Here is a 26,207-nt window from a genome sequence, read left to right on the forward strand (position 1 = left end):
TGTACTTTACTTGAGTAATTTCTTTCTTATGCCACTTTCTACTTCTACTCCGCTACATTTCAGAGAGAAATATTGTACTTTTTTACTCCGCTACAATTATCGGACAGATTTAGTTACTAAAAAATGAAGACTTAAGAGACTTAAGAACAGGGCTGATGTGAGAGCGTCTGTTTGACATAGTGAGCAGTCTTGCGGCAGCATTCTGGAAATAACTAAAAGCGATCAAGAGATGGCATACTAACTGAGGGGAAAATTGCGTTACAATAGTCAATGCAAGATGAGATAAATGCATGTAGAAGTATCTCAAGGAAAAGGAACACCAACCGGATTACTTTCCATTTACAAAAGGTGCTACACGTAACAGTTTAACATAAAAAAAAATTTGACCATGTAAATTATGCAAACATAATTTACATAAACAAAGAAGACCGGAGCTGATGCCTCTACAAGCATTTGCATTCTATTTTACAAGGAAATCTACTTTATTGTTTTTATGGCTTTTATTGGTACTTTCCTTTGAAAACATGCAGTTTCTCAGCAGAAAGTGGTACAAAAGAAAAGCCTTGGGGGGGGCATGTCAAGATGTTACATCATGCATCTTTATTGAAAATATTTGAAAGTGAGGAAAATTCAAAAAGTAGGGACTAAAGATGAAGATAAAGAAAGAAAATTAGGCAGGAATAAGGAGAGGTAGGTAGACTGTGTGGACGGGAGAACAGGTATACGAGGGAGCGTGCTGCTGGGAGAGAAAAAGAACAGATGGTAGAACAAGACGGGGCACAAACATGCGGCTTAAAGATGGAGACATACAGCTGACACAGAAATGCAAATGGGGTTTAAATAAGAGGCTAGGAAGATACTGTAAGACTGACTTTTATGAAAATCAAATTACACCTAGGTGCTCTGGGAGAAAACTTGGGATGGAGGATGAAGGTGAAAAGGATGATAAAAGCGAGACAACAGATGAGGATGAGAAGGGATGGAGGGAGCCAATATAGGATCAGTCAGCAGGGTGCTCCAAAGTCTTTAATGCCCTTGCCCACTGTGCTTGGTAATTACCGGTATGTCAGAGAAAAAAAAGAAAAGAAAAATAACAATTCCAGTCCAGTGATTATGGTGCAATAACTAACAACTAAACTCTCCTGGGGAAAAAAGGGATTTGTTTTGGTTTGATTTACTTAACGTCCCTTCTGTTGTCAATAGTGATTGATTTCACAGCAAATCAATGTATGAATAGAGAGAAAAGCCGAATCTGCCGAGGAACTGATCCAGCTTTTAGTGAACAGAAGACCCCCTGGATAGTGAGCTAATTCAGATTATTCAGATAATCAGATTGCCCCTTTATCTCCGAACAAGGGAATAATACAGTAGTTACTTAAGAAATTAAAAATAAAACTGAGTAAATCCCAAGAAACAACAAAGACAAGCAATTTGGAAAATGTCTCTCTCTCTCTCGACACAGAGAAAAGTTTGTGATAAACACCTTCTTGTTATGGATGCACTTAAACATGACTAAACATAACTTTTGCAGATACATGTTTGCTGGTTGCTAGGCCTGTAACAATGATTACATAATTGTCTAATCGCAATTTATTTACGTAATCGCGGTTTCTTTGATTAACCGCAACGAATTGCTCACATAAGCTAAGGTCCTAAGGGGTATGACTGTTGATGGTAATTGTTGATTTTGTTTAGATATGCCAAATTGTAATTATATCAGTGATTATTGGTCGGACTGCTGAGCTAAAGCTACGCTAGCGGCAGCTGTCACTTGTTGCCGTAGCAACTTCAAACGCCCTGGGCTGACTCAAGCCAGAGAAATTTAACATGACTATATATTTTAGGGGGGGATACAGTTAGAAAAAAAGTAAAGAAAAAGTGATGACTATTTTGCCACATAGTTTTGCCAAAAGTAATGACTGTTTTTGTACTTTTTTGTATTTTATATATTCTGTTTTTTGTTGTTGTTGTTAATGATTAATGTTTTATATTGATGAGGATACATGTTCTATTGTCAATTTAATGTTCCTTTGAGAAAAAATAAAGTTTTATGATAATAAAGGGCATGGTTTACGTGCCGTGTACTATCACAAGTAGACAGGGAATTTGTTACAATACTGTAATGTTTTATGTGACAGAGACAGAGACAGACTGATTGGACAGAAGTGTACGTGGACTCACATTGCAGCAGTTGAAGGCCAGCTGGAGGAAGTCCGGCGGACAGTCTCCAACCATGTGCTGGAACGTGTGATAGTCCAGGCCGAAGTTCTGCTCAGGGAGGGAGAGAAGACAGAGAGATTTGGATAGATGAAAGTTAAACAGGAAATATGTATTTAACATTCTAAAAGTGGGATGAACACGGAGATGAACAGAGCTTCATCAGATGTTTGACATACTGAAACTCCTCTGCCAAAAAGCAGCTTCATGTCAAACTAATCCCTCGGACACTGCCAAGTTTGCATTTTGGCTCAGTCCACTGACATTTTAAATCACACAGGCTGTGAGATAGAAGAAAAAGTTGTTACAATATTTTGTAAAATATTATAAGAATTTACATTTAAAAATAGCTGCAGTTGTTTTAAGGTAAACCGCTGCATTGAACTAAATGTATTCTTTGTAAATCTACAAAGAATATGTTTACAGCATTTCCTCTCTAACTGGGATGTTTTGGGACTGATTGGTGGGATTGCTGTGGACGAAGTACACACGGCGATACACTGGTAAGAGCAAATGAGGTTCAACCATGTATCCAGCTAATTTAAATAGCTCACGTTACAGTATTGTGTGAACAGTTAACTTCATTTAATTTTGTATGTGGCGTTTTCTTTTGCGCGTGCAAATGTTCCACCGAACAAGTTCCTTCCCGAGACTATTTAGTAGAGCCACCGTCCAGAGCTTAGCTCCGCCCAAGAAGATTGTGATTGGTTTAAAGAAATGCAAACAACCCAGAGCGTTTTCTTCTCCTATCCAGGAGTGTTTACTCCTGTTGCCAGACCACACTCCGCGGCGCTGTGGAGATAGGTCTGGCTATGCTTAATTCAGTTTGATGATTCAGCATGATTCATCATAAAGCAGAAAGTGGTCGTCAGATGGAATGGACAGACATGACGTCACAGGGACCTTGACCTTTAACTTTTTACCTCAAAAGTCTAATCAGTTCACCCTGGAGTCCAAGTTAACGTTTGTGCCAAATGTGAAGATTTTCCCTCCAGAGGTACGAGTTATCACAGACTTACGGACGGAAAGATGGACGGACGTCACAATGCCTCCGGCCCGGCCACAGCTGTTGCTGGCACAGAGGCAAACAACTGACTTTGCCACTCACTTTAAGGTCTGTGCGAGTCATGTGACTATTACACTGTATAAACAAGGTGTCAATTAGGGGATCAACAGCTCAACCTGTGGACACAGCAAACAGGCAGGTGGAGGTGATACGAGGTTGCAGGGTGGAAAAGAGTTGAGAAGTAGATGAGCAGTCACCTCTGTGCGGGGGAGGAAGTCTGGGTCAGCCTGGACCCTCGCAATGATCTCACACAGGACTATGCCGTAGGAGAACACATCCGCCTGAGAAACAGACAGACACACATAAACACATGCAAACACCAACACTTGTTTTCTTCTTCAAAAATGGTAAACTGCCTGGTCTAAGTAAAACATTTGCAGAACTCTCTGATATTCTCCAATTTTTTCAAAAATTACCCCCTCCCACCTCCCCTTGATCTATATCCCATTGTTGCTGCTTTTATAATCCACATTTTTCCACACCATCTCAGTTTATACCACTACTTGCAACTTGAGGTCAACCTTTACCTTCTCGTTGTAGGGCTCATCCCTCAGCACCTCTGGAGCCATCCAGAAAGGAGAACCAACCACAGACAGTTTCTCTACTTCAGCACTGCACACAAACAACACACACATTGATTATTAAGTGAAATCTAGTTTTTATCATCTTCGCCTTTTAGCCAAAGTTAAACCGTTTTTGTCTTTTAGCAGTTTTGAAAAAGCTATACATGCTTTTATTTCTTCTCGTATGGACTATGGTAATGCACTTTATATCGGTATAAATCAAAACGCACTATCACGCTTACAGCTAGTCCAAAACTCTGCAGCCCGACTTTTAACAGGAACCAAAAAGCGCGCCTCATTGCATTGGCTCCCTGTTAGTTTTAGGATTGATTTCAAGATTTTATCGTTTGTTTTTAAAGCTGTGAATGGACTGGCCCCAACATATATTTCGGACCTCATCCAAATTTATACGCCAGCGCGGACACTGAGGTCAGAGGGCCAGCTCCAGCTTGTGGTCCCCAAGTCAAGACTTAAGACTCGGGGGGACAGGGCTTTTTCTGTGGTTGGACCTAAACTCTGGAATGCCCTGCCTCTCCATGTCTGAACTGCCCCTACAGTTGAGTGTTTTAAAAAAAAAAGTGCTATAGAAATAAAGTGGATTGGATTGGATTGATTATGTAGAACACGTTAATGGATTTGGTCCATTATACTGAGGAAGTCGCTTGTGCCAAATACTTCAGAAAACTTCTGAATTCTGTCTTCCTGGTTGAATACTTTTTTGTTGCCTTTTCACTCAACATTACCATCTTGCTCTGTGCATACTCTCTAGTCTAGGCAGAATTGGAATGTAACTAAGGACATTTACTCAAGTACTGTACTTAAGTAGCCTACAAATGTTGAGGTACTTTACATGAGTCTTTTCATGCCACTTTCTACTTCTACTCCGCTACATTTCAGAGAGAAATATTGTGACAGCTTTAGTTACTAGTGTCTTTACAAATTATGGTTTATAAAATATGATGTTTTATTATAACATATTATACAGTGCCTTGCGAAAGTATTCGGCCCCCTTGAACTTTTCGACCTTTTGCCACATTTCAGGCCTCAAACATAAAGATATAAAACTGTAATTTTTTGTGAAGAATCAACAACAAGTGGGACACAATCTAGAAGTGGAACGAAATTTATTGGATATTTCAAACCTTTTAAACAAATAAAAAACTGAAATATTGGGCGTGCAAAATTATTCAGCCCCCTTAAGTTAATACTTTGTAGCGCCACCTTTTGCTGCGATTACAGCTGTAAGTCGCTTGGGGTATGTCTCTATCAGTTTTGCACATCGAGAGACTGAAATTTTTGCCCATTCCTCCTTACAAAACAGCTCAAGCTCAGTGAGGTTGGATGGAGAGCGTTTGTGAACAGCAGTTTTCAGTTCTTTCGACAGATTCTCGATTGGATTCAGGTCTGGACTTTGACTTGGCCATTCTAACACCTGGATATGTTTATTTGTGAAACATTCCATTGTAGATTTTGCTTTATGTTTTGGATCATTGTCTTGTTGGAAGACAAATCTCCGTCCCAGTCTCAGGTCTTTTGCAGACTCCATCAGGTTTTCTTCCAGAATGGTCCTGTATTTGGCTCCATCCATCTTCCCATCAATTTTAACAATCTTCCCTGTCCCTGCTGAAGAAAAGCAGGCCCAAACCATGATGCTGCCACCACCATGTTTGACAGTGGGGATGGTGGGTTCAGGGTGATGAGCTGTGTTGCTTTTACGCCAAACATAACGTTTTCCATTGTTGCCAAAAAGTTTGATTTTGGTTTCATCTGACCACAGCACCTTCTTCCACATGTTTGGTGTGTCTCCCAGGTGGCTTTTGGCAAACTTTAAACGACACTTTTTATGGATATCTTTAAGAAATGGCTTTCTTCTTGCCACTCTTCCATAAAGGCCAGATTTGTGCAGTATACGACTGATTGTTGTCCTATGGACAGAGTCTCCCACCTCAGCTGTAGATCTCTGCAGTTCATCCAGAGTGATCATGGGCCTCTTGGCTGCATCTCTGATCAGTCTTCTCATTGTATGAGCTGAAAGTTTAGAGGGACGGCCGGGTCTTGCGATAGGTTTGTAGTGGTCTGATACTCCTTCCATTTCAATATTATCGCTTGCACAGTGCTCCTTGGGATGTTTAAAGCTTGGGAAATCTTTTTGTATCCAAATCCGGCTTTAAACTTCTCCACAACAGTATTCCGGACCTGCCTGGTGTGTTCCTTGTTCTTCATGATGCTCTCTGCGCTTTAAACGGACCTCTGAGACTATCACAGAGCAGGTGCATTTATATGGGAGACTTGATTACACACAGCGCGGATTCTATTTATCATCATTGGTCATTTAGGTCAACATTGGATCATTCAGAGATCCTCACTGAACTTCTGGAGAGAGTTTGCTGCACTGAAAATAAAGGGGCTGAATAATTTTGCACGCCCACTTTTTCAGTTTTTTATTTGTTAAAAAAGTTTGAAATAGCCAATGAATTTCGTTCCACTTCATAATTGGGACCCACTTGTTGTTGATTCTTCACAAAAAATTACAGTTTTATATCTTTATGTTTGAGGCCTGAAATGTGGCAAAAGGTCGAAACGTTCAAGGGGGCCGAATACTTTCGCAAGGCACTGTAACTACCAAACAAAATAACAGAACCGTTTGGATCGTTTCCAGTTTCTAAAATGTGAGGACTTTTCTGCATTGAATACTTTTACTTCTAATACTTTAAGTACATTTTCCTATTGATACTTACATACTTTTAAGTAACATTTTCAATGCAGGACTTTTACTTGTAACAGAGTATTTTTACAGTGTGGTATTAGTACTTATACTTAAGTAAAGGCTCTGGATACGTCTTCCACCAGCGACTCTAGGTCAGTTCTTCCCATCCTTTTTGGTCTAAGGTACATTAAGGTTGGTTTGGTCAGCAAACCTTCTACTTGGAGTGAAGCTGAATGTTTCAACCATACATCCATTAATGTTACTTGAAGCCTTTACTTTTAGCTAACTATTTCAACCTGGTGGCTATTTCAACTTGTAGCTATTTTAACCATATTTTCATTAATTTAGCTAATCATTTGAACTGTTTAGTCATTGAATTTAGGTAGTTATTCTAATATTTAGTCATTACTTTTAGCTAAACTTCTGTGCTCGCTTGCTACCTACATGTGCTTACTAATGTGTTTTTCACACACTCTTACATAACTGCAAAATGTAGTGTCCAGGTGTTACAGTTGACTTAATGTTAATATTTGGATACATTCTTCCAATGAAATCATTATTTCTATTTTTGTACTACTCTACAATCTTTCCATGTACCCCCTGGAAACTGTAGAAGTACCCCCTGGGAACTGTAGAAGTACCCCCTGGGGTACACATACTGTACCCCTCATTGGGAATCAGGTAACACATTATTGCAGTTTAAAATTAACTTGGTTGACACCAGACCCTTCTCAGTTGTAACTGAGAGTGTGTCTGGGCAAGCTTCATTCACAGCCCATTTCCAAAGGGGTGTCACCAACGGACGGCAATCAAATGCCTCTGCGTGCAATTGGATAGTCCTTCAACCAATCAGACCAACAATCTGGGTGACGTAGCAGCTACAGCGGCATCAATGGGTTGCTCCGCTTCGGTGGCCGTCATGTTGAATGTAAACAAAAAGCTGCTTGCTGTCGCTGCACTATCGTCATCGTGTAGACAGTTGGTGCCTCAATTTGGAAACATTTGAAATGGGTTTGAATGGGCTCTTGGCCAGACTGACTTGCAGAGCAAATCTCAAATTTGCTGGAAGTTCGTCAGGGTTTTCCCAGACTAGTACCAGGCAGAGAATAACTGCTGTCTTACCTTTCAATCATTCTTAAATAGTCGGGACCACATGTCTTTTTTTTTTATCTCAAATCTTTGTTGGCAAAGAAGATGTGTCACCAACTGGCAAACCAAAACTTCACTTAGTGAAAAATGATAGGCGTGGCTACATTCTCTGTGCCTTTTTAATACGTTTTACATCCCCACACACATACTGTATGCATAGATATACAAGATTATAGAAACTATCATCTGTCAAAGTCGTATCAACTCTGTTCCTGAAGACATTTAAAAAAAAAAAAGAGTGAAAACTTTCCCTCCTCCTTCATTGTGCTACTACAACATTAAATAACCAAAGCCCTGCAATTATAGTATCCTCCTGTTATCAAAACACTAAAGTCGAGAATGTGAACTGTACAGCTTGCTGTGATGTCAGTGCCAGGCGCGTGTGTTAATAAATAACCCTTGCGCCTGGTATGAGGAGGAGGAACACACTTAAGTGAGTTACTAATAGCTGTAACAGGAAAAACAGAAAGGAACAAAAAAAACATTGTAGTAGAGAGCTGACATGGACATAATGATACTGGGATACACAATTTCTGACCTGACATTTTCTCTTTTTGAGGCTATTTAAAATAAGTTGCACCAGATGTAACACACTCTATATCTTGACAGGTCTTAAACGTGTCAGAGTGTAGATTAACTCCTGGTGTCAAATGAGGTGCAGCGCAGCTATAACAATAACAAGGGCCTAATCTTCAATAATTAATAACAAGGTACGGGTTAGGGCAAAAAAACTACATCAACAGATACATTAACCCAATCAATGATGTCACATATACCAAAACATTGGAGTTATCATGCTATTTGTTTGTTTTGGAGCTACAAAACTGGCCAAAAGGTTTTGCTGATAAAGCCTGGTGAAGTCTTATGGTCAATAGGGGGCAGATAAAACATCAAAACAAGCTACTGTACCAGCACATCACTGGATTATTAAACTGTTATCGCTAACATACGAACAAACAACTGGCTGGTCACACACATAGACTCCGGCAGACAACAACATTATAGGGCCTGCACAATTGACCTGCAATTTTATCGAAATCGCAGTAGGGACTAGTGCGATATCCAAATATTTGTTAAAGGCAAAATATGTGTCAAACAGAAATGTCCCGGCCTACAAATCGACTTTGTTCATCAGCCAGTCACTAGCTATCCGTTTGCCGTTTGGTGATTGGCAGGTAGTGTACATGGGTGTGTACAAGCCAACAGCTGCGACTCAACCACCGGTAACTGTGCCATTAAAAACCAAAACAGAGAGCTAAAAGAGGCTGAGAGTTTGGTAACAGCCCCTTTCACACTACCCATTAATTAGATTCAATGTTAAAGCTATAGTGCGTAGTTTCTGTCTCCCCCATGACTAATTCTAAGTAATGAAAACAACACTGTCGGCGCTTCCACGTGATACAAGCGTTCCGTGATCGCGCACCACCAGAGCCCCTCCCCCACACAGTTGCTTGTAACCAAGGAGGACACGGAGGAATAAAAACATGATGGACTCTTCAGAAGAGGTAATTATCTATACTCCAGTTTTTGCACGCGAAAGTTGCCGGAAGACACAATCTTCTGAACATACTGAGAAATGCAGAGAGGGTTGTGTGGAGCTGATAGTCTTAATTAGTTTTGTATCAACTCATTTGGCAATGGCTTGAATGTAACAGTCGTTCATTAATATAAAAAAGTTACGCACTAAAGCTTTTAAATCAAAACTATTGAATAATGCATTAACTCAGTAAGGCAGTTAGAAGAAAGGAAATGAGCTTCCTAAAGTAATTAGGTAATTCCTAATGAAGATGTAGGCCTGGGTGTATTTATGTCGAGCAGTAATCAGTGGAGAACCCCTTACAGATTGGTGGGGATCTTCTCTGCCAGGCCAAAGTCTCCCACCACCGCGGTGTAGCAGTTGTCATCACATTTGATCAGGCAGTTCTGTGAACACCAAAAACATTATCACTATCATCACACACGTTAAGATGAGGAAGTTGTGACACTGGGGGATTTAAAAAAAACAAAACAAAAATGTTTGCAGCATGACAATATCAGCCAAACCTCCGCTTTCTGACTGAACTTAAGCCTTCAGCATTATTTATATTCTCGTTATACAGACACTTTACAAAATGGGAATTAACAGGAGATTTAAATTTGCATTGCTCTGAAATTTGGACGCTTCCTCTTCGCCCTAAACAGAACTATCTGTAAATCAACTGTTACTGTTCGTCGCCATGGCCATCAATATTACACAAACAGTTCTGTAATTGTACAGTACCAAACCATACGTGCACTCACTGCTGACTTCATTTGCACAACCCTGTGTAACATGACAATTAAACTGACAATTGGTAGCCACGGATACTGAATTGAGCTGAACGTTAAATGTTCTATATACTCACATTTGTTTACACATTAATTCTACACTACCGTGCTGTACCATGTGGCTTCAATGTACAATAATGTACAGTAGATATTTGTATAATTAAATAAATAATATAATAAAAAATAATGTATAAAAAATAAATATAAATAAGTGCCTTTGTGTTTACATGTCTTAAACTGTCACCTTGCCCCATTTTTGCCTCATGCCCTGTGTGTCATAGCCTTATTCCTGGAGCTTTCTTGTACGTTGTGAATTTATAGTTTATAACTCCTTTCTAATGGAAGGGTACATTGACATGAAGCTCTATAAAAACACACTATAATCTCTAAAACAGGAAGAAGGAGTGGAAGGAGTGCTTGGAACAAGTAGATAGTACTAGTTAGAATATATATAAAATAGAGAGAAAGTTGCCCCATCCATTGAGCTTTATGACTGAGGTATAAGTCATGAACAAATGGACTTTGTATTAATGAGGAACTATAATCTGCGAGGCTATGACCACACCATTTAAAACTGCAAAATGTTTGTTTACTTAACAGGTTTCACTTAGTAACTTCTCAGTCAGTGGTGGAGTATTCTGATCCTTTACTTAAGTAAAAGTACTAATACCACACTGTAAACATACTCTGTTACAGGTAAATGTCCAGCATTGAAAATGTTACTTGTTTAAAAGTATGTAAGTATCATCCAGTCCCTCCAGAAAAACGCGATTATGCGATCGCATAATTCAATGCATAATCAGCCAAAGTCCGCATATTCATGCGGGGGCCGCATTTTTTCAAATATGCCACACTTTCGCCGCATAAATTGACGATTTCCGCGCAAAATATGCGGTGCTTGCATGATTTCATAATCCCCGCATTTTCGTTGCAAAAAAGTCACATATATCTTAGCAGAAAGTTGAAAAAATGTTGCGTTTACTTCACTTCACACAAGAGCAGCCATTTTCCCCTGTTGCCATGGGAACGTTATGAAGTGACGTAATTACGCGACGTGAACATCATCGTAAAGCAGGGTGTTGGAGGTTGAATTTGACAATTTGACAGACTTTGAGTCTCTTAAGTTGGTATCCAATAAGAAAGCTATCTTAATATCTGAGGTCTACTCAAATGTCTTTAAGTGCTCCTGCTGTCTATATTATTAACGATTTTTGAAAGTCTGTCTCTTTTGTATCTTTTATTTCCCTCTGTTTAGACTATTACTTTTATTTTTACTTTAATATTATATTATTTGCATATATTTTTGTATCTTATTTGTTTACTTATTGCAATGACTGAATATCTGTAAAATATTTTTGGAAATTAAGTTTAAAAAAAGCAGGGTGTTGGGGGAATCACTTTTTCTTCTCTTTTTTATCAAACCGCAGTTTTTGCAAGTTCCCGCATTTTTTGCAAGTTCCCGCAATTTCATTGCATAAAATTGCATAAATATCCCGCATATTCCATCACATTTTTTAAGTAAATGGGCCGCATAATCAAGGATTTTTGCCCGCAACAATCACAAAAAAAACTTGCTTTTCTGGAAGGACTGATCATCAGTAAAATGTACTTAAATTATTAAAAGTAAAAGTACTCAATGCAGAAAAACCCTCACATTTTAAAAACTGGAAAGGATCCAAACAGTTGTGTGTTTAATGGTCTAATCATTTCAGCTGGATTGTAGGCCTTTATATTGTTGGGTAGTTTAATTCATAATAAAACATTATATTTCTTAAAACTACATGAGTTTTGTGTGCATCTGAATTTGTAAAGTAACAAGTAAATAAAGCTGTCAGATGAATGTAGTGGAGTAAAACGTACAATATTTCTCTCTGAAATGTAGCGGAGTAGAAGTAGAAAGTGGCATGAAAAGAAAAGACTCAAGTAAAGTACCTCAACATTTATACTTAAGTACAGTACTTGAGTAAATGTACTTAGTTACATTCTACCACTCTCCTTGGTGCCATTTTTGTATTCTTCTAGAGATGAACAATGTTTTAAGCCTAGACAGACAATGGGTAGGCGTTTACAGCAGAGTGCATGCTGTGCTTCTTTCCCTGCCAGCTCCATGCCAACATGGCTCTGGGTCAAGTCGGAAAACTAGGAGCTGCCTGGTACAGATTATCACATTTGACTGTGACACTGTGTTCTCTACAGAGAGGTTAACATGTCTAGGAGTAGATAAGTGTGTCAAGACACCTAACACCTTTAAAGGGAAACTATTTTATACAGTAGCATTTTCAGGATTATACTTGCATTTTGTGTTTATACTAGAACATGCTTACATGCTTTAATATAAAAAAAAACACCCTCTGTATGAGACGCTCTGTAGGAGCGCCTGTCTCTTTAAGCCCCCCTCCCGATAAAGCCCAGTCTGCGCTGATTGGCCAGCGCGCTTCCTGGAAACTCCGAAGCCTCCACTCCGTGTTTCACAAGTTGAAGCTGGAGCTACTACAACAGAGTATGTAGCAGGACTTTGTACCGTGAAAAATCACCAATAATGGCTTCTAAACCAAATATTACACAACCGGACATGTCCCAGCAGTAAAGTGAGCGGAATTTGGCGAGAAATTACCAGCATTGGCTGAGATTACAGCTATGTCGCGTTATGCACTTTCTACCGTCAAAAATCGCAGATAAAGGCTTCTGAACCAAACACTACCCAATAATCAGACATGTTTCAGCAGAATTGGGGAGAATTTAACGACACTGGCAGCCAATGTGATATTGTTTACTGCAGTTAGCACGTAGTTACATGGGACAATGTTAACACTGCAGTGGCTTAAAAAAAACAACACTCCTGCCTACTTGGAGCAGATGACCAATCATAGAAGGCCAGCTTAGAGTTGCGTAACACTTAGCTGAGAGTAGAAAAACTGCTGAAACCATAGTGTTCAGAATAGTTGGAAATCTGAACGTTTTAGTTCACAGGGATTTGTCTAAAATACGTTTACCTGATTTTTTTTAGGTAATCAGCACATCAGAAAAAATGGAAAAGCATAATATGTGACCTTTAACATTTGTATGCAACATCTGAAACAGGTCTAAAGTCTTTTGTGTCTAGTGAGTGAGTGAACCAGGTTGAGTACAATATGTGGGTCTCTAAACCAAAAACATTATACATTAAAGCTTCCACTGATCAAAATAAATTGCTAATCTAATAAAAAAAATACAAATCTACAGGAAATGCTACTGGGTTGTACTGGTGCCACAATAAGCCTGCAGTTCTATTTCCAGCTCTGGTTTTTCCTCTTAACGACCAATTAGCCTGTGTAGCTAACCTTGGAGGTGAGGTCCCGGTGGAATATGCCTTTGGAGTGCAAGTAGGCCAGGCCGCTGCCGATCTCACAGGCCAGTTTCACCCTCGTGGGCCAACTCAAGTGTTTGTTGCTGTCTAGAAGCTGCTCCAGGTTTCCACCATTGATGTACTGCAGAAAGACAAAGAGAGACACACAGATACATAAGTAAGCAAATATTAACAAAACAGTGACACACAAGGAAAGGAACAAAAACTATGGTATTTAAATGGTTCTAGGCCAACAAATGGGATCTAAGAATTGTCTTGAAATGTACTTTCTGCTAGCACGTTATTATGTTAACATAACACAAATAGATGGCCGAATTATAGGCTTCAGAATCTATGGACTGAAGAAATTGAACGACATTTGCCAAACAATAATTGATTACTAAAATAAAATGTTCTTCAGTCATAAATTGCCATGTTATGCTCTTAATAGCATTGTATCAGTGAGCTGGTAAGATATTCAAACCACTTTTCACAGGAATTAAATGTGAGATGTAGTAAATGTAGTGTAAATACTCATAATAATCATAGCAATGCAACACTCTTTGCTGCCAGTGACAAAAACAACAGACTCTGTTATCTGTAGGAGTGGGGGGAATAACATCGAAAATAGAACAAATTGTGATTGTTTTTTTGTTAAAGAAGGAAAAGAAAATCACAATACTCAATACTATCGAATCGCAATAACTAAAAATCGCAATACAAATGGAATCGGCAGCCATCTATGGTGAAAGAATCAAATCGGGACAAAAAAATATCGTCCCAGCCCTAGTCAGCTGGCTTGAAAGTTCATCGATCAACTGGTGACATAAAGGTACTGACTAACTACAACTGTCTATCCAGCTGGCTCACACAGTGGATGACTAATTGGTGGGTTTTTTGGGTTACAGGGCCTAGCGGCCTGGGGGCTAGCTGGTGTTATGAGCAATTGGCTAACAAAAAAACATGACTGGCAGCTTATCTACAGCCTGACAGAACTGCTAGGTTCCTGCGGGCATGAATGTGGACCATCTGATCAGGCTGCAGAGTGGGCAGCCAAGAGGACAAATCAGCTCAGTGGGTTTTAAACGTATCCAGGGTCCTTCCCTCTGTCTGTTAGCTCTGATCCAGAATTACTTGTCTGACCTGCTTGCATGCAAACACACACACAGAGACACACTAATCCCATGTCATATATATCACGAACAACAGTGGTTAACTAGATAGAGCTGGGATGGGATGGGATAAAGAGATGGTCTGGTTTAGCTGTGGCTATCGGTATGACCGACAGGCACAGAATTAGGCCATACTGTAGGGGGATGATGGTGAGGGGGAGGAGGCCTCTACTGCTTCACACGACTGGTTAGATTAATCCTAGTCTCACATTGCCAGACCTTCCTCCACAACGCTGCGGAGGAGGGTCTTGTTAGTCCACACAGCATTCCGGGATGGTGGTTTATTGGCATTTCTTTAAACCAATCACAATCGTATTGGGCGTTGCTATGCGCTGCACGGAGCCACAGTGCCTCTGCTAAATAGCCTCAGGAAGGAACTTGTTTTGGTGGAACATGTGTACGTTCAAAGGTTGTTTTAGTCGTGCAACAGTTTTTCCAGCTGAATGCAGGGTCACACATCTCTTCAGACTACCTTCATCATCTTAAATGCGATGTCAAAAGAGACGAACTAGACTGAGTTTTCAATCAGTGGCATCTTTAAGAAGTATCCTTATACATTTAGAATGTAATTGAAAGTATATAAAAAAACATTTTTTTAAATAAACATGCATATAACTGCCTTGATACTTAATAGATTCACATTGGATTGGAGCCCAGGAACACTAATATGGAAAACCTGCCTTGCCAACCATCAATGCCAATCATTGTGATACAGTTAGCTCAGAAAATCCATGTAGGTATGTTTCGTATTAAAGCATAGGAGTATATATCTATACCTATGATTTAGGTATGTCACATAATGTTTGTGCATTTTTTTAGATCCACTGCCCGAGTTACCTATACTAGCAGTTTATTACTGCTACAGTAACTATCTCTATGATAACAAATCTTGTTTTAAATATTAACTCAGTGGCAATAAACTAGAATGTCGTCTGGTGAAGACAAGAAGTGTACTTCCTGCAACATGTATGGCCTCTTGTCAGTTTTCAGCCTATTATTTTTCCTCGGATGCCATATAGTGAAACAATTATTAAAAAATATTCCACCAGACACGAATAATCTTCATATCCATTGCATGTCTTTTTTATTTTTGTATTAGATCCTAATCAACAGTTCAGACAAAAGTCTATTAGAGCCCACAAGGTACTGGCACAATGATTTATTGCTATTATTTTGAAATGTCAAAAAGGGCTGAGGACTCAGGAAATAACAGATAAAGCAATGTTTTACCATGCCCCAAAACGTTGACATCCGTACAGTCTTATACTCTCAAATGTCCTCACACACACACACACACACACACACACACACACACACACACACACACACACACACACACACACACACACACACACACACACACACACACACACACACACACACACACACACACACACACACACACAATCAGAGGATTACAGTATTTGTCCAACGAATTCCTCAGTAGCCACAGAGTTCAACATCTGTTGTCTGCCTGGTAGAGAGAAACAACAGGGGAAAACTCCACTGGAGACAATTAAAACTCAGACTAATCCAACTTCATTCCTTCATCATCTCATTTAAGATCTAGACAGCACCCATTTTATTCTTATGCTAACAAAATATGCGGTGAGTGCAAAGGTTTTCCTGGTCCAAAATGCTAATCACATGGTTTAGCGAGTTTAGCGAGTGCACCTGCTGTGTCAACTAAAAGTAAATGAATGGAAGTAAAGTGGCACTCACAAAATCCTCTTATTTGGTATTTTCCTCTGGAATTTGCTCTATCCTATTTGTCAAGTTACCAATATACCACAGTAATTACTTGACATTGCACATTTGGAGCCATATCTGCGCCTCGCCGTGATCGTGCATAACCTCAAGGGCTAAAGGAAATGAGAAACATACTGTTGTGGTAATTGTTCTGCTACACTGTCTGTGTTTTAGGTTTAAAAAAAAAAAAAAAAAAAAAACCTGGAAAGACTCAAACAAAAGTTTCCTTGTTTGCTGCTGGGAGCAGCTTCAAACAGCAGTATAATCCTGCCATGGGTCACGATTCACGAATTACCATTAGCCCAGATTATGATTGCAGCATTTCCTATAAAAAGCATTAGACTGAGATTCAGCAGAGACAATACAAGGCTCTGTGCTCTATATCAGTGGAACCCAAAGTCGGTGCCTTGAAGATGAGCAAAGGATGCTGCAAAATGTGTCAAAAAGATTTTCATTCATTTTGTGTTTCCGTTTCCTTTAAGGACACCAATTTTCTTTGTGAATGAATAATGTATCGTAAATAAATACATTTTCTTCCTTAAAATACAGGGGGCATATGTAAGTACACCCCTATGTTAAATTCCCATAGAGGCAGGCAGATGTTTATTTTTAAAGGCCAGTTATTTCATGGATCCAGGATACTATGCATCCTGATAAAGTTCTCTTGGCCTTTGGAATTAAAATAGCCCCCCCCCATCATCACATACCCTTCACCATACCTAGAGATTGGCATGGGGTACTTTCCATAAAATCATCTCTCGATGCAAATCAAACCAGCTATTAGGCTAACCGACTTAAAACCATGCCAAATTGGTGTCCTTAAAGGTTGGATTTTTCGTCATTTTTTTAATTATGGCATTAAGATCAATTTCCAAAAGATGATTTTTTTAATTCCTCTTTTTAGTTAACTTTAGCATAGGTTCATAAACGTATGAGTGCCACTGTACATAAACTGTTTTATGTTATGTTTTCAAACATATCAAAACAGAAAGCAATAAATACCTAAATCCCTTTATTAAAAACTTGGTTTAAAGATTTTTTGGGGCATTTTTAGGCCTTTATTTTTGACAGGACAGCTTAGACATGAAAGGGGAGAGAGAGGGGGAACGACATGCAGCAAAGGCACTGCATAGAGTACAGAGTCTCTGCATATGGGGGCACGCTCTACCAGGTGAGCTACCCAGGCGCACTAAAAACTCTGTTTAATATGCAGGTATGCACAGTGGGGGAATGTAACTAAGTACATTTACTCAAGTACTGTACTTAAGTACAAATGTGAGGTACTTGTACTTTACTTGAGTCCTTTCTTTTCATGCCACTATCTACTTCTACTCTGCTACATTTCAGAGAGAAGTGTACGTTTTACTCCACTACATTCATTTGTACACAAAACACATGTAGCTTATAAAATACTATGTTTAATTATAAATTAAACATCCCAGATACTACTCAGACAATTAAACACACAAATGTTTAGATCGTTTCCAGTTTCTAAAATGTGAGGACTTTTCTGCATTGACTACTTTTACTTTTAGTACTTTAAGTACATTTTCCTGATGATGCTTACCTACTTTTTCAATGTAGGACTTTTACTTGTAACAGAGTATTTTTACAGTGTGGTATTAGTACTTTTACTTAAGTAAAGGATCTGAATACTTCTTCCACCAATGGTTATGCAGTAGCTCACGGTTGCTGGTTGCCATAGTAGCGCAGCACGCTTTCCAGATGAGGTTTTTCAAGAGCTGAGACGGTCAGAAAAATAGTAGTCTCGCTTTGCCAGACCCTCCTCCAAAGCACACTCAAGGAGGGTCTGGCTACTCCACACAGCATTCGGGGATGGGAGGAAAACGTGCTCTGGTTTAATTGCATTTCTTTAAACCAATCACAATAGTCATTGGCAGTGCTAAACTCCTCACAGAGCCGCTGCAAAATAGTCATGTGAGATAAAACTCAGATTGGACAGATAGTCTAGCTAGCTGTCTGGATTTACGCTTCAGAGATCTGAGGAGCAGTTAACCATAGTCCTCATAAATCCACCGAATTTAAAATATCAACACAAAGAAAGCAGAAGGAAACGGAAAATACATGTATCCGGCGGAATTTCCTGCAGCACCCGAGCAATTCCCAGAAGTGGAACGTGAAGGATATAGACTTAAAAAATAGTGACCGTCAGAGCAAGCAATGTACAGATTTGACACAATAAACAGAGCGCAAAGAAATGCTAAAACATCTCAGTCCTGGACACAGTCTGAGCTGACCAACAAACTAAAATCAGACCGAACACTTCTTGGCTCAATGGACAGCTTTTGGCTGCTTGTGAAAGACGGATATGGATGGTACTGCCCGTTGTTTGGCTGCTCTTAAAGCTACATTGTGTAAGAATTACTCCCATCTAGCTTTGAGATCAAATAATTAATAAATAAACTCGCTCTCACCACGCAGTATTGCAGCTACGGTACCTTCACGCCTCAAAAAGCGAAGGTGTACAAAAGGCCGTCTATCAGCCGTCATTATCATCGGACACCACGAGCGGGCACGCACGCCACCCGACGGAAAGGAGAGAGAAAGAAAAGGAGACTGCAGCGGTCCAGAGGATAATTAACTAGTTGGGATTTTGTGTGTTCCTCCAAAGCAGCTCCACTGTTCACTCTTTTTCCAGTCTCTTGCTCTTTTCAAGACGACTCCTGTTCCTGAAATTTGGATTTTGAATACGTGTGGTCCTCCATGTTTCTTTCTTCAAACTTGCCGGGGCCGGGAAGCTACGATAGCCATTAGCAGCAGCTGTGAGTCAAAAACGCGAAAGGCGGAGCAGTGTAGCCTGTATGTCCCTTACTGGCTAACGTATTTCAAGATGGCACATCATTATGGAGCGTCTACCCCAGTTCATGCAAGTGCAAATGAAAAGTTCCAAGGTAATAGGAATACTTGAAATTGACGGTGGTGGTCAATATTTATGAAAAAGGACAACTTTGTGAAGGGCAATAAAGATTTTGATAATGAACAATTACAGACGTTACACACTGGGGCTTTAATGCTAACAAAATTCACAAAAGGGAAAAGTCTTCCATTTCTTTCTGTTTTGCAGTTGTTTGTGGATTTGCATGCGTCTGTGCGTGAGAGACAGTGAGGTTTCTCAAGGTAGCTCGGGGCCACGCAGTAACTTAATTCTCCATTTCCTCTGAGCACGGCCTCATAGTGGGGGTCAGGTAACAAAACAGCATGAGGGTCAGAGCATTCAGTTTGGTCCTGACACGACACAACAGGATCTGTTTACCCTGCAGCAGGAAAACCAGACCTACCACAGTGTGCGTGTGGGTCTTACAATGCATGGAGTCACTTTGTAACTTCAGTATAGGAGGAGGAGGTTTTCTCTCTTATTTAACTGCAGAAAGTTGGTGTTTGTCTTTGTTTGTCGAGGCTACAATAAGCACATTCACTACGCAACAGTATAATCACGTACATGTGCGTGCACCCGGAAGCATCTTTAACAGTGTATGCCTTTCTTCAGCGTAGGATGAATCATGCGTTTTGTCCACATTTACATTCATTTGCCACACAAACGTGTTTACAGAGATGCATCTTAAGCCCCTGGTTCAAATAATTAGCCATCACAATTTCCCAGAGCTCAAATTGGTATCTTCATAAGGCTTTTTTTGTCTGACCTTCATTTGAAAACTCAAGAAATATGGTTTACTATAATGCAAGAAGGAAAAGCAACAATTTCTCTCATTCCAGAAGCTGTAAGAAGCAAATGTTTGAACACTGAACAATGAATCAATATTAATCAAAATAGTTGCGGATTAATTTTCTGTTGATCAGCACATAATTTAATCGACTAAATTCTTCTTTATTTTTTGCTAAATTCTCATATCTAGAATCCATCATGTTTCCAATGACCCCAAAAATTATACCCGGCTAATAGTTCAAAATACGAATTGAAGCATATTTGTAGCACTTCTGTGCTGTTGTTTTTCATTTTAACCAGTGTGTGCTTGTATTAATAACATCATTTATTGCAATGTCCTGACAGAAGCTCGACACAAAAGCCGGGACAAATATCCTCTTACCTTCTTTCAAAAGTGAATCTGCTTCACATCGGCTCAGTGGCTTTTAGATTAGGTTTCACGGTAATATTTGCACTGTGTACCTCTCAATTCTCTTCCAAATTAGGAGAATAAGGCCTGACCTTCTGTACAACCAGCCTTTAAATAGTATAATAATATATATCAACAGCTTATCAAGCATTTTGCAGGACTAATTGGTGATTATCACAGTTATCTATCCATCACTCTCTCTTACACACACACACAGATGAACACACACTGGTTAAATATAGGCTTTGTGCAGCCTAATGGAGTATGTCCTAACACCAAGCATCTCTGGAGAATTTTATTAGCTGTCTGTATCAAATTATCGCTCCATCTTTATCTCTCACAGACACGCAGAGACACACACACGCACACACACACTCTAAGTGTTATATATACTTAAGAACATTCAGCTATTTTGGTTTTTCCACAATTACAGGCTAGCGTGCTTCTGTGTTGTTCTCATGGATGACGTGATGTTCACCTGAAAATAGTAGGAACGTATACAAACACATGGGTGTATCGGCTCAGCAGACAGAAGAAGTATGCGGAACATAGGCACACTACCTTTCATTAGTAGGGACACTTTGATCTCACATATTGTATGTTCACAAGTTTTAGTGTGAAATGGTGTGTTTTCCTACCTCTGTCAGAGCGTGAAGCTGGCCCTCATGGACACACACTCCTTTGAACCTGCAAAACCACAAAAGATACGCAAGATGAAGTTCTCATATAATGTCATGATTTAATTTTTTTTAATCAATTGTTTCAAATTTCATGGGCATTAATTAAATCAGACTACCGAGGCTGACACAAAGACGTGTCTTACTGTATCTTGACAATACACAAAGTGTTTAGTTCCTCTTAACTCAAGGACTTGCTCTACAGGGTCACATAAATGGAAATAATGAGGAAATATAGGAAAAAAACAAAACCCTTGCACGACCTTCTCTGCTGTGCTGGGAAACTGTTACACTGCTGTGTAAAAGAGAAGGCAGGAAGAATAGTGAAGAAAGGATTACGATTCCAGCGCACAAGTCCAGACAAGTGATTACTGAGAGACTGTCTGTTAACAGGAGGATAATAACAGCTCTCAGTTGCTTCACCTGCATTTCATCCATTTCTCCCTCTGTCAAGCCTATCGATTTCTACATTCTTAATGAAGAAATGGATAGTCTGTCTGTGTGTGTTTCTCTACCACTCTGACACATTGGATGTCTCTATATTAGAGAAAAAGCCTTGTTTTAGCTTCATGACAATGCTTTTTTTTTTTTTTACTTTTTTGATGTGTTTTTAAGCCCAAAAGGTTGGAAAATATCCTTAACCCAGAAAGGAACACGCAACCCTTCAACTCAAGTGAAATAATGCGTGTGTGCAGAGCAACATATGAACCAACTTTGTTCACAAGCAGCGTTGAAGGCCTCGTAATTCTGAAGGGAATGAAAAGGTCAACTTTGTGGGTCCTTGTCGGGTTTTAGCTAACAATGAACCCCTCAGTGTCTGCTTGCTAACACACACACACACACACACACACACACACACAACTAGGCTCAACAAAGATGGCATTGTAAAAGATAATGTGTGTAAGCACAAGTATACACACACACACACACACACACACACACACACACACACACACACACACACGATGTATGTTCATGTTCGTAAACACACACTCTCCCACCCAGAGCAGAATGTAAACTTGACAGAAAGTGTTTACCACAAAGAGCAACATACTATTCTGGGGTATCGTAGTCATTTGAATTCTCATTGCCATAATGTTTTATTTAGTCTATAGACTTTTCCAGTCATAAAACCGAAGGCAAGTCAAGTTTATTTCTATAGCACCTTTTAAACGCAGCTGCAGTTCTAAGTGCTTTGCATAAGAGGAAGAAGTATATTAGAGCAACATTTAAAAACACAATAAAAAAGGAAAATAAAATTAATATATATCAAAATTTAAACGACATTTAAAAAAGGACATAACATGCAGTAGATAAACTAAACTAAAGCTTTTGGAGAACAGGGGGATTTTTCATTTAGATGTAAAAGTGGCTTAAATTGGGGCGCCTGCAGGAAGTTGGTTCCATCTGTGTGTAGCATCGTAGCTAAAAGCAGCTTCACTGTGTTTGCTTCTGACTAATAGCGGACTGCTTATATTTCTCACACATATCAGAAATGTATTTTGGCCCAAGGCTGTTAACTGGTTTCTAAACTAGTTGGCAGTGTAGACTTAAGAACAGGGGTAATGTGCTCTTGTAAAAAGCAATTAAACGGCGGGACCGTCATTTAACATTCACACAAGACCAATTACACAAAGGACAATTAAAAAAAAAAAAAAAAAAAAAAAAAAAAAGAAGTTAGAAGAAAGAGATGCCAAAAAAAAAGGTTCTTCCCATCCAATGTATGTGTATCTTACTGCTGACCAAAGGCTTGCTCATAATATTATGCATTCTGAAAAACACTGTTTTCAGAAGCTCAATTACTTAATGCATGTAATGACAAGTGTCTCCTTATATAATAGTTACAGCTACCCAAAAATAGGATAAATACAGTGTTGCATCTTCCACTGGTTTAGGTGTTGTCTATTTTGACTGCCTGTGCTCTGGGCATCCATGTGGAAAAGCCAATCAGCTGTCTACACAGCATGAAGCAAACTCCACATTATTGTGACTGGTCAGCTCGCGGAAATATTTTGCTCGTATTATGCAGCTCCTCTAAACACTGTTTGTTTCAAATCATAGAGGTATAGAGCACTGGTTCTCAAACTGTGTTACAAGTTCCACTGGTGGGAACGCGAGCTGCCTCTAGTGCTACGCGGATGGAATCTTTGATAAAATAAAAAAAAAATGAAATAAATTTATTTAAAAACAATACTATAGAATTATTATAACATTTCCAGTAAAATATGATCAGTATAAAGTAATTTAAAATAAGTGTTTAAGTGTAATATTTTTGTTTCGATATCAGCTTGTTCATGAACTATTTATTTACCTTTATTTAACCAGGAAGAGACTCATTGAGATTAAAAATCTCTTTTTCAAGAGTGTCCTGGCCAAGACAGGCAGCAGTACAAGTACACACAAACACAAAATACACAAAAAACACACAAAAAAACTAAAACAGCAAATCCCTCAAAATCAACCACAATTCTAAACACATCAGGCAAAACGCCAGATGTGGATCCTTCCAAGTCAATCAACACCCTCTTAAAACGACCAATGAGACCAGCTTCATGGATTTCTGTAACTTGTAACCATGTAGAGGGAGCAGCATACCTAAACGCCTTTTTCCCCCCAGCTCAGTTCTAACCTTTGGAACAGACAGAAGGAAAAGATCCTGATAACGAAGATTGTAAGTCCCGATAGTATTTACACTGATATAGGTCAGAAGGTAGGAGGGAAGCGTACGTCCATAATTAACTACTGTACTGAGCTGTGATGGCAAGATAGTAAGCAGAGGTCAAATGAATGGTTGAAAAACACTGCAATCGTGGCTCCAAACAGGAACTATTAGGAAGAGAAGTGTGTATGAGGAGGAGAATATTTCGAGCAGCCATGTTGTAACTATATATGGATGAGCACAAGTGCCGGTTGCTACTTGAGCCGCGGCGGTGACGTCTCCACAGCACCTGCTAGTAGCAAATGATGCAAAACACCAAGGAGATAGGACCCGAGTTACCATAGTTTTTGATTCAGTTGGAGCGGGACGGAGGAAGCACAGCGTGGCTGTGGCGGTCGACAATAAAAATTGCTTTCAGGAATAAACCTGCCTCCTGCGTGAACTGTCTGTAGCTGAGTAGGGTAGGCCTACGCTACTCTATTTTAACATGGGCCATAATGTCAGTTCTTAGACAGCGTCATATTTTCTGAAGTGGTACGTGGTGTAAAAAATCTGAGAAACACTGCTATACGTAGAGGGAACAGCAAACAAACAGTCTCATGCTTTGCTTATTTAGCCTGGCCAATCATTGAGTGGAAATGTCTGGAAAAAAACATTAACCTGATTGTTCATAGGCTTGTCCGGTGCTCTCGTGACAGAAAGGGCCCTCCTAGCTTTTTGCCTCTAGGCAGCTGCTGCAGCTCTAACAGGAGTCGGCAGTTTAGAAAATCAATTGTTAATAGACTCTGTGTTTGACACAGTTTCTAGCCAACCCCAAAGGAAACAGGTCACAACCACAGATTCATGAGTAAGTGAGAGGGAGGCAGAGGCACATAGTAATATAATACATATCTAATAACCAAAAGTGGCAGGGGTTTAAAAAAATGACTAATATAATGAGTAACGCCATTCGAGTGGAAATAATGAGGATTTACTCTTAATGTATTATTAGTATTTACTGAGTGACCAAAACTCTTAAGCCTCAAAATAAGCCTACTGTGGGGGCGACCTCTAGCTCACCCAGTGGGAGCGTGCGCCCCATGTGGCCTGCGGCACTTTGCTGCGTGTTGTCCCCCATCTCTCTCCCACCTTTCCTGTCCATCCGCTGTCACCACAAATAAGGGAAAAGCCCCAAAAGAATAATCTTTAAAAAATAAAAATAAAAAAAAATAAGCCTACTGTGAATGCATCAAAGCAAGCTTGGTCCAAAATATTACCGCCATCTTATTGTTGAATCTGTTACTATTATTTGATACATAAGGGGCTAAAGTAAATCACTACCAATAATTGGTTTCCACCAGGGCCCATCACGTTTTACAAAGTAGCTGATGTTATGTGATTATGCAATGATCAAGTAGAACAACAAAAAAGGGGAAATAACACATTATTTGCTTTTTTTTATAAGCTACATTGGCTTTTAAATTGGATTCTGATGGGTCTTTCTCATAGAACAAAGTCAGTTCAAAAATGACAAGAAGACGGCTGAATATCTTTAGTAACCCGCTTGGATGTAGTAAGTTAGTGAATTATTTGGTTACCAACCTGAGTATGTGTGGATGGGAAAGCCGGTTCATTAGTTGGACCTCTCTCAACATGTTAGCTCTGTTGCTGCTGAGCTTGTTCATCTTCAGAGCCATAACTTGGTCTGTAGCCCGATGACGTACCTGTAAAACAGCAAAAAGTGTGCCACATTTCAACATGTTGGACATACAGTCAAGTAGGGCTGCACAATTAATTGCAATTTCATCGAAATCACAATATGGACTAGTGCAATATCCTAATCGCAGGGGGGCGCAATATTTGTTAAAGGCAAAACATGTGTCAAACCATTTTGAATGAAGTAATGTGTTGCTGCAGAGACGTACCGGACTGTAAATCCTATCATACAGACTACAGAAAACATCTTTGTTTGGTACAGATCCTCGCAAAAATCACACTATAATCATTTTAATGTTTTAAGATTTAATATGAGTCAATGAAAATGAGAATAATGATACAAACATGATCATTCCCTTCTATATCTTGAATCATACTGCAATCGCAATATCGGTTAAAAAAAAAAAACTGTAGCTGTTTTCCTCATATCGTGCAGCCCTAGAGTCAAGTACAACTAAACAAAGGCTAAACCCCAATAACTGCACTACATTAACTGTCTTCCAAACACATTGACATTGATCATTTCCAATGGGTCACTATGGGTAGGCCTTGAACAACTTGAAACATTGCTCTTCTATACATGAAAAGAAACAGAGGAAGCAGAAAAGGAAGGCAGCTCATAAAAGAGAAGTGAAATGAGGTCAGCCACTGCTGGCCAGCCATGACAAAGTAGATGTGTCAATCCAGAGCTGCACAATCAATTTTGTGTTATTGTACATTGGGATTTTTGTTTCCATCTAAGTGTTACATGGTGCTTGCCTAACCATCCAACCATCCATCAATCCATCCATCCATCCATCCATCCATCCATCCATGGGTGGCTGGAG

At 39.5% G+C, this 26,207-nt stretch overlaps 1 protein-coding gene across 1 annotated transcript in view; it reads right to left on the bottom strand.

The window, feature by feature from the left end:
- The window catches only part of tesk2 (testis associated actin remodelling kinase 2), a 53,793-nt gene that overhangs the window by 12,110 nt on the left and 15,476 nt on the right, over positions 1–26,207 (bottom strand). The window contains exons 5-11 of the mRNA XM_039815994.1: positions 25,267–25,388; positions 20,988–21,036; positions 13,330–13,476; positions 9,543–9,625; positions 3,811–3,895; positions 3,481–3,564; positions 2,182–2,268 (exon numbers count right to left, since the gene is read on the bottom strand). Of these exons, the coding sequence (XP_039671928.1) occupies positions 2,182–2,268; positions 3,481–3,564; positions 3,811–3,895; positions 9,543–9,625; positions 13,330–13,476; positions 20,988–21,036; positions 25,267–25,388 (657 nt within the window). The remainder of the gene's footprint in view (positions 1–2,181; positions 2,269–3,480; positions 3,565–3,810; positions 3,896–9,542; positions 9,626–13,329; positions 13,477–20,987; positions 21,037–25,266; positions 25,389–26,207) is intronic.

Source organism: Perca fluviatilis, chromosome 11 (genome assembly GCF_010015445.1).
Source record: "Perca fluviatilis chromosome 11, GENO_Pfluv_1.0, whole genome shotgun sequence".
Classification (NCBI taxonomy): domain Eukaryota; kingdom Metazoa; phylum Chordata; class Actinopteri; order Perciformes; family Percidae; genus Perca; species Perca fluviatilis.